At 47.5% G+C, this 8,959-nt stretch overlaps 1 protein-coding gene across 8 annotated transcripts in view; it reads right to left on the bottom strand.

Annotated features, from left to right (window-relative positions):
• Nucleotides 1-5,848: 5,848 nt before the first annotated feature.
• Dlg3 (discs large MAGUK scaffold protein 3) overlaps nucleotides 5,849-8,959 on the bottom strand; it is a 54,602-nt gene continuing 51,491 nt past the window's right edge. For all 8 annotated transcript variants that reach the window (XM_013121348.3, XM_021233601.2, XM_005081171.4 and 5 more), the window contains one exon: nucleotides 5,849-8,049. In XM_013121348.3, coding sequence (XP_012976802.1) covers nucleotides 7,943-8,049 — 107 coding nt within the window. In that variant the 3' untranslated portion in view covers nucleotides 5,849-7,942. The remainder of the gene's footprint in view (nucleotides 8,050-8,959) is intronic.

The following is an 8,959-nucleotide window of genomic DNA, read 5'->3' as shown; positions in this document are numbered from 1 at the left end:
AGATTGTCACCCAGCCAAGGTCCCTCTCAGCAGCCAGGTGTGGTTGATGGAGAACCAGCAGCTGCACCCACGGTGCTAACCCGGAGCCTATCAGACCGGGGGGGGGGGGGGGGGGGGAGGCGCAGCAAAAACAGTGAGCAAACCAGGAGAGACAGCACAGCCTCACTTGGTCTTGACCTTGGATAAGACCAAGGAGCTTGAGTCAGTCCTACCAAGTACATTTGGTCTGGGAAGATGTATGGGTGCCCATGGCAGCACCATAGGATGAGGTAGTAGAATGATTGTTGATTATAGAGAGATGTAGAATATGGATGTAGGTTAAAGATTGTAGGTCATATAAATAGCACCACCCATCCATGCCACTGTACCCAACTTTGCTCTTCTGATGAAAACAATTGCTATAAGGGATGAGATCTTTCCATGCTTTACTGAACGTGGCTAATGTTTTTCTTGGGTACATATCCATTAGGTGCTGATTCCCAGAACAACAGATACTTGCTCGGTGGCATGAACAGTAGTGGGCCTTCAGAGATCCTACCTAGTCGCCATAAAAAGATTTCATCGTACAGATGGTATAGTGCTAACCTCTGACTATTTTGAAGATGTAGAAAATCAGCCAAAAGACAGTGCACCTAAATGAGCAAGCATGGGAAATCAGTTGACACAAAGTGGAAAGGCTAAGCACAGATAGGATTCTTGGGAGCTTTTTTGTTTGGGTAAGGCACAGATTACACACAAGGTGACTGAGAAAACTACAATAGTCTGTACCTATAAACGTTAAAACAGTAGTTAAATAATGAATGAATGTATTCTGCGTTGAGGTGGGGGAAGATGTTCCCAAAAGCCATAAGGTTATTAATTGAAAAAAATCTCAATGCCACAGGTGGGCTACCACCCTGACTTGCTGGCCAGGGAAGCCCCAGAAGACCTCCAAATGATAAAGGCTATTGTTGCTGATTGTATACCACAATTTGATGATAAGGATCCCTCCCCCAATGCAAAGGCATTTCATGCTTTGGTTGTAGGACATGAAGAAATCAAGCTGGAACTGAGTTGGAAGTTCCCTATTATGCAAGCTTCTGGGCGAGAACTGTCATCAATACTCTCAGACTACTAATCTACATTGTCAACACTATAGGCAAAATGTACAGTAGTGGCACAGTGTTATGGGTGCAACCAACAACTTTCCAATTAAATTTAAGACCTACTCCATAGGAGGGAATTCATATCTGGTACTGTAAGCCAGAGCAAAACCTGTGGCCAAGGAGACCATAGATATAGATGACCATTTTCTTCCATCTGGCTGAGCAATGGGCCACTGTGCTACAGCAAAAGTCACTTGAGTAGCTTGACTGTTTATGTCTCTATAGCAACTACTGTTCACAGCAAAAATAACTGCCTGATCAAGGCTGATAGCTGCAATAATTTATGTGTATAAATATATTTAGAAAGCAATGGGACAGGAACACTATGTCTATTTAACAACAACAGTTACTTTCCCACTAGGGCCTATGGTGGGCGACATTTCAGCTGAAGCTTAAAGGTTTTGTAACAGAAAAGATGTGGACTACAATGACTTTTTTAACCTTGCTCCTAGGTTAAAAAAAAAAAAGCAAGGCATCTACACCGGTCGTTCAAGAAACATCAGGGGTAACACTACAAGAGCAGATTGCGGCTAATGTAGTGATGGGTGCTCAGCAAAACCTGTCCCCTCCCCCATTCGACATCTGCTTCCCCACCGGCTTGTTCCTACAGATACTGTCTCAATCTGAGTGTCACCTCCAAAGAAGCTGTCCCTGTGCACCCTTTTCCGAGCAAATGACCCACCCTGGGTATTTCCTTCATCACCTTTACCCTAATGTAAAGCTTGTCTGGTATTTTCTTGTTCCCTTCTAGACCACAGACACCTTCAGACACTTCTTCTTATGCCCTTGTCTTTTTTATGTTTTTTTTACTATTTTAATTTTAAATAGCTTGCTTCACATGTCAATCCCAGTTCCTCCTCCTGCACACCCCCCCACTATCCCCCCCAGCCTTCCACCCTATCCCCACTTCCTTCCACATAGGAGTTATCTAGAGTCTGTCATTTCACGCAGGGCAGGGTCCAGGCACTCCCCTAAGAGTCCAGGCTGAGAGATCATTCCTCTTTGTGTTATGGACACACGAAGTCCGTTTGTATGCCAGGGATAAACACTGATCCACTGCCCAGGGCCCCATAGGTTGCCCAGGTCTCCTCACTGACTCTCACACTCAGGGGGTCTGGATCAGTCCCATGCTGGCCTCCCAGCTGTCGGTCTGGGGTCCAAGAGCTCTCCCCTGTTCGGATCAGCTGTCTCTGCTGGTTTTGCCAGCCCATTCTTTGCCAATTTGCTCATTGCTCCTCTCTCTCTGTCGCTGGGCTCCTTGGGTTCAGTGCAGTGTTTAACTGTGGGTGTTTGCCTCTGCTTCCATCAGTCACTGGACGAAGGCTCCAGGATGGTTATAGACATCAAGTTCATTATCAGGAATGGGCATTCGAGGTGGTCTCTCCACTATTGCTTAGCTTGCCATTTGGTGTCATCCCTGTAGATCACTAGAGGTCTCACTGGTGCCAGATATCCTAACCTATGATTCCCTCTTCCCCCTATTCTACCCCCCCTCAACCTTCCTGTTCCCCCATGACCTACTCTCTCTTCCTCTTCTCCCCCTCTGTATTTCCCAGCTCCTCCTCTCCCCCACCCCTTGCCGTGTTCCCAATGTCTTTATGTCAGCAAGAGGAAGGCCTGTCTACCAGTTAAGTGCTCTGCAAGGAGCAGCTCCTCCCAGGGTGGAGCAGGGATAGCAACAAAGAACTACATTGAAGAGTCATAAATATTCGACAAGTTTTGGCTGGAAAGTCTATATGATGACCCAAGGAGTTAGATCAGCATTGAGCCTGGGGATATGAAAATGTGATGTATCCATAGGGACAGGGACAGAGCTGCCCGCTCGGGGAGTCAGTCGAAAGGGAGGATTGTGCATAGAGCTAAATGAAGTAACCTGGGAAGAACAGGAAGAGGGCTTGTCATGTTTCTAGGGTCCTGGAATTTCCTGCTGGGGAAAGTAAAGCTGACCTCTGACCGTCTCGAGTGCTGTTAAAGGACAGCCTTAGTTCAGCACCTGTGTTATCACTCAGATGTGGCGCAGGGCGATGGCCAGTTAGCTTTGGGTAGGGACAGCAGAGTGAAAAGGAGATGAACTGCGCAAGACATGGTTGTAGGTGACTAGAAATTAAGCAAACGGAGCAAGATTCCAGGGGAAGACGTAATGTTAGAAAGCAAAGCATCGCCACAAGCAGGGCCTTGTCAGAGTCCTGTCCCTGGGGTTGAGACAGACTGCTGCTCACTCATCCACCTTACCCTCTGGGGCAGCACTGGGGGGAGGGGTGCAAAAGAGCAGCACAGACCGCTGTCAGAGAAGGCACATAACCAGGCAGGATGATGCCCCATGTCCTGAACACAGAAACAGGCTACTGCGTGCCTAGGAGCACAGCCGCTGTAGCCATAGGCTGTGTTTGCCTCACAGTCCTGTCACATTGCCACATGATCACACTGTGCCTTGGTTTCCTTACCCGGAAAAGTGACAAGGCATCTCCTTCACAGCTGCTTTTGGCAATAGATGAAGGAACACACGTTAATGGTGACAGAGATGCCAATGCACAAAAGAAGAGGCCAATTCTACCTCCCAGTGAGAAGAGGGAGTGGCCCTGGGAGAGGCAGCATGAAATGATTGAGACTCTTGTACCAAGTCTTGGCATATTAAGGGGTCTTCTAGGTAACTATGATGGGGTAGTGGGTACTTCTAGGCAGAGAGTGTGAACCAAGATCAACGGTGTGTTTGTTGGGGGCGGGTACCTTCAGGGAAAGCAAATGGCTGGAGGGACTGCCATGGGAGAAAAAAGCCAAGGCAGACAGGCCATGCCAAAGAGCACGGCAGGAGTCCGTCTCCTGGGGTGGACAATGTGGCAAGCAGAGCACCTCTTGCCCTTGCTCCTCCCTGGCTGATGGGCAAGTCAGTCAGGGAGGGTGGCCTTAGGGAGTGGCTCATGCTCTGATGCACGTGGGAAAACCCACTAGATGGAATCACTGGGCCCAGTGGTGACGGCTCTGCATGTACAAAGTACTTGGGGTGTCACTGTTGAAGTTCTAGCTTCTGACAAATCATGGGTTTCAACACTTCTGGGGAGGAATCAGGAAGTGCAGGGGCTAGTTTTGCTTTGTCTTGGAAGTATTGGAAGCAAAGGCTTTTGAGGAAATTGTAATTTGGGCTTCAGAGCTATTTGCAATGACAATACAAAGTCCTAGAGGTGCCAAGGAAATTACTTAATGGATAAAACAATTAGTGGATTTGAGGGCATGGAAGCCCAGCTGGAAACTGGGCTGACAGACAAAACTTGAGAAGTTGCAAGATTATGGCCACAGCCCAGCCATGTGGAGAAGGAGGTCTTAAGCCCATGCTGTGGTTAGCACTGACTTTGCGGGCTATCCGGAAAAGTGAATGCTGGAAACCCCTGTTCATCTCATTGCTCCCTTGGTTTAAACGGTGCTTAAAACTAGGCAGCATTGCTCCTTCAGAAGAGTCTGGTGGCCTTTCATGATGACTGTCCTGCTCGAGCCCAAGGTTCCTTCTCAGCTACCCTTTGTCAGGTTATCCCAGCCCTCAATCTCACATTCATCTGGCCCCTCAACCCCTATACTTGCTTCAAGTAAAGATTTCACTTTCATTAGCTAATGTTTACAAGCACTTTCAAATTAAGATAAAGTTGGTGATTAATGTTTGAACAAGTATTTGATTTAGTTATGGGTATCATCTTGTGGATATTTTAATTCTTCCTGTTAGAGATGAAGAAGAAATGTAGTCAGGCTTGGCTGCAGTCAGAAGCAGACTTGAGAAAAGCCTGCCTGACTCTTCAGACACAAGGCACTGCTACAGTCAGGCCCCACACACAAGGGCCTATCTCCCTTTGGTGTTTCCAAGTTACTCGGGTGTTTTCTTGTGTTAGGCTTAATTTTCTCCAGCTGTCCTTCCTCTAGTTGGGACATTAACTGTGACGACAGAATCTCAGCACAGAGCGATTACAAGTCAACTCAATATTCCCTTTGCACTCGTCAGGCGAATTTCCTCAACCCCACAGTGCTCTTTAAGGGCTCCCTTTTGCTGGGCTACCTCTAACAAACAAGAGAAAGCATGAGGCAAGCACTGTGCATACCATGAAACCCCACAAACGACAGAAGGCATTCATCCTTCCCGGGGCTCGGCCCACATACGTTGGATGGCTCAACCACTCAGGTTTCACTCTTGTACCTTCCTTATGGCGGCAGCACCTCAGGTTTCTTCCCACGAGCTGCCTGCACGGCCTCAGTCATAGGCAGAAATGCCTGCTTCCAGCACTTGTCCCAGCTTGTGAGGGCCGTATGGGTGCCGGCCACGCTCTCCCCCGTGGCCCATGCTACCTCCATTGTGGTAAAGTGGTAGCTGGAAGGCAGGTGGCTTCCTCTTACCATTGCTCTCAGTTCTGTGCTGCCAGGCTGGTACCTGCTTTCTCTAGCACGCATCTTAGTTATGATAGCATCTTCCACCTCACACAACTTTTAGAAAAGTGTCAGCATTTTGCCACAAAGGACATAGCCCCTATCCAGCTGGTAGTGTTAAGGGCAGCTTCTACGCCAGGGTGAAGCCCAAGTAGACACCACCCAGAGCCACACTCTTCTCAAGGACTGCCTGGCCACCCCCTCCCCCATCTCTAGGAAGCATTGGTCTGGTTTGTTCCTCCTGCTGCTGGGCCCCATCCATCCTATTCAACTACTTCAAGAAGGTCTCTGAGCCATGGTTCATTGCAACTATCGTTTATTAAAAAATATATGTCTCCTTGGAAGGAACACTGGTAAACCAACTATTATCATGCTTACTTTGAATCTTTGCTTTTCTTCCCTGGGAGGGAGGGCTGAGCATTGTTCAGACATGTCAGTTACCATCAAAGAATCAACACTCCCTGCTCACCCCCCCTCACGAGAGTCACAATCATCTGTCGCTTTATCCCTCTTTGCCTTCAATCCAGTGTACTGCCCAAGAGAAAGCTGCTGCCTTTTCTTTCTCCTAAATGTGGGCCCCACGAGTCACAGTTAGCCTCATTATGCTGGTAGGATGCCTGTGAACAGAGAGTTCCTGAATGTGGCTGGTAGTGCTTTAAAGTGTCAACAACACTGCGTCACCTGCAATGGTCCTAACTCAGTTGAGGGCCAAGCCATTCTATGTTCTCCCCTGCATCACCCCTCCAGTGTGGAGGTGAGGGAGGCACGTTGGCTTCGAAGGAGCACAGTGGGGTGGGGTAGGGCCTGGACCACACCCGCTGCCTGCACTGGCGGCGGGAGGAAAACTACCTGGACCAGTCACTGCCATCAGACTCTGGGAAAAAAGCAACAAGATTTCACAGCTCACCAGTAAGCGAGTCTTAGCTCTACAGCTCAAATTTACAGCATTAAAGTCTACTTTCTTCTTGAAGAAACAGTAAGCTACCAGCTGTTGGTGAGGGGGCTGGGGTAGGGCAAATGGAGCAGTTGCAAAAGAAAAGAACCCAAATCCAACTCAATACATGGCTGGCCAAGCTTGGTGCTCTTCCACTGCACCAGCACAGAGCAGGAAGGCAAGCGCCTCCCTAGCCCTGTCAGCGGCCCCATGAAGTCCAGCATGCTAACTCTGAGCCCCAGCTTCTATTCTCTGCCCTCACCAGCCCCTGCTTTCCCTCTGTTGACTGGATGGCCAGGCCTAAGTTACCTGCTGTATCCCAGGCCTGGCTCCTTCAGAACCTCACAAGCCTTTAGAACACTGGCAAATAGGATTCTACGCATTCACTTAAATAGTAAAAGTAAAATTTGGAATAATGAAAAGGCTGACACAGTAGCACAACATGGTTTTGGTTTAACAGCAGCTTAAAAATGAACAAAAAGGAAACCTCTCATGCAGACACATCAGGTGGCATAAAACAATAGGCAATTTCATCCGGAGCGCTATCAGCCATCCATTCTCTCTTTCTGCACAGGAATGACTGCCCTGCTGGGGCAGCAACCGCTTTCAGCCAAGTCTCCAATCTCCAATTCCCAGCCAAAGCCCCTTCTCTCATGCTGCAGGTTGGCCCCACCTGGAGCAAACCTTAGCTCTGAAGAGAGTGACCAATTTCGAGTGAGTGCTTTGGTATAGCACTTACTACCGCTGCCAACCCCTTCCCAACCAGGTGGGACATAAGATGTCATCTGATTGGAATATGAAAATTAAAGCATTTCTCTAATAACATAGTAAGTACCATTGATGGACGTCTCCATAGATTTTTTTAGTCCCAATGTATGTGAATATATATATATATATATTATAGTGGAGTGTATAATATATATATATATAATAATTTCTATATATTTTCTATAAATTACATATATATATCTATATATAAATAAGATACTTTCTGTCGCCATTACGTTGCACCGTTCAGAGCTGCAAGCCAGCAATACAGGGTAGAAACGCCCAGGAGCACCTCATCCTGTGGGCTGTTTCGCTCACTTCACAAGCTGTGCAGTTGTCCAGAGTCTGTCTTTCCATCAGTCCTCCTCTCGTCTCTTTGCTTCTGCTGGGTGTTTATGAAAACAACTCTGATGGATTTGCACCTGTGCTAGCGCGTGGGAAAGGTCCATGCAGGAATGGGCACAGTCACATGATGAGTGAGATGGCATCATCCCAAAAAAAATAAACTAAAACAAAACAAAAAATTTAAAAAAGGACAGGACTAGAAAACTCAATTGTTGACATATCTAAAAAGGGAGTGGGTGGGACAAGAACAGTGGTCATTTGTTCTCCCCTTGGGGACAGGAATGAAGAGGGAGGGAAGAGGGGCTTGATTTCTTCTGTTCACAATAGAATGGTTGGAGGGGATTCTTCAGAGTTTTTCAGGGGATGGGACCCAAATGTAGTGCCCAGACTGGTCCTCAATGATTTGTTTGATTTTGTTATAAATCTCCTCCAGTGAGTCACCCTGTACAATGGCTAAAGTGAAGAGAGAGAAAAAATTATCACAGTGGTCCATAACCCTGCCCTCTAAGCCCCAGCCCTTCTGCCTCTCTTAACAACCCTCCTGTAATGTCCCTGGAGTATGACGGACACACATAGAAACGGGTCTGGCTTCTTGAGCTAACTGTCTAGAGTTGAGTGCAGAAGTGTAGCTGGCCAGGTGCCCAGAGTCCAGGGCTGGATGTCAACTGCCAGAGACGGTGAGACGAACAGGAAATGCGTTTATTGTAAAGATGCTTATTGAGTGCCCAGCTCTCATTGCTTTTGTCTGCCATGGGCTGGCAGCCTCTAATTCTAAAGCAGCTTCACCCCAAAATTTGGAAAACCCCAGTTATTCAGGGGAAGAACGGAAAGTCACAATTTCTGGCAAGAGGCAGAGCTCCTAGGGGCCATCACATCTGCTGTGTCAGGGGTTAGCCCAACAAACAAGGACAGAGATATGGATGGTTAAAAGGACTCCAAAGACCCATGGTATGTAAATAATTTCTGAATTCCTTACTCGGCTAACCCAATGATATGAGCTTGAACTTACTTGTGACCAGCCTGTACGTTAAAGGGACCCTTCCCAGCTTTTAAGAACTGGCCTTGTAAAGTAAGTGTCATGTACACACATGCAGACTGACAGACAACTTAAACACTACACTAAGAAACCATCAACAAACATTTAGCACCAAAGCATGCTAGGCAAAAAAAAAAATCAGGAAGAAAAGCAAGGAGGGAATGAGACAAAGGAACTTGCAATCTCACAGAGCAAGAAAACAATAAACAAAGCAACCGCCTGGGAGTGGCTTGTGCTAGAACCTGGCTAACTGGTGGCTGACAGGAAGCCTGAGTGCCTGGGGAAAGGCCTGTGCTCAGTGACTGCAACTCTCCAGGCATTTTAGCT

This window comes from Mesocricetus auratus, unplaced genomic scaffold (genome assembly GCF_017639785.1).
Source record: "Mesocricetus auratus isolate SY011 unplaced genomic scaffold, BCM_Maur_2.0 Super-Scaffold_100003, whole genome shotgun sequence".
Classification (NCBI taxonomy): domain Eukaryota; kingdom Metazoa; phylum Chordata; class Mammalia; order Rodentia; family Cricetidae; genus Mesocricetus; species Mesocricetus auratus.
Note: the sequence above shows the minus strand (reverse complement) of the source record. Positions and strands in the feature narration are given on the sequence as shown.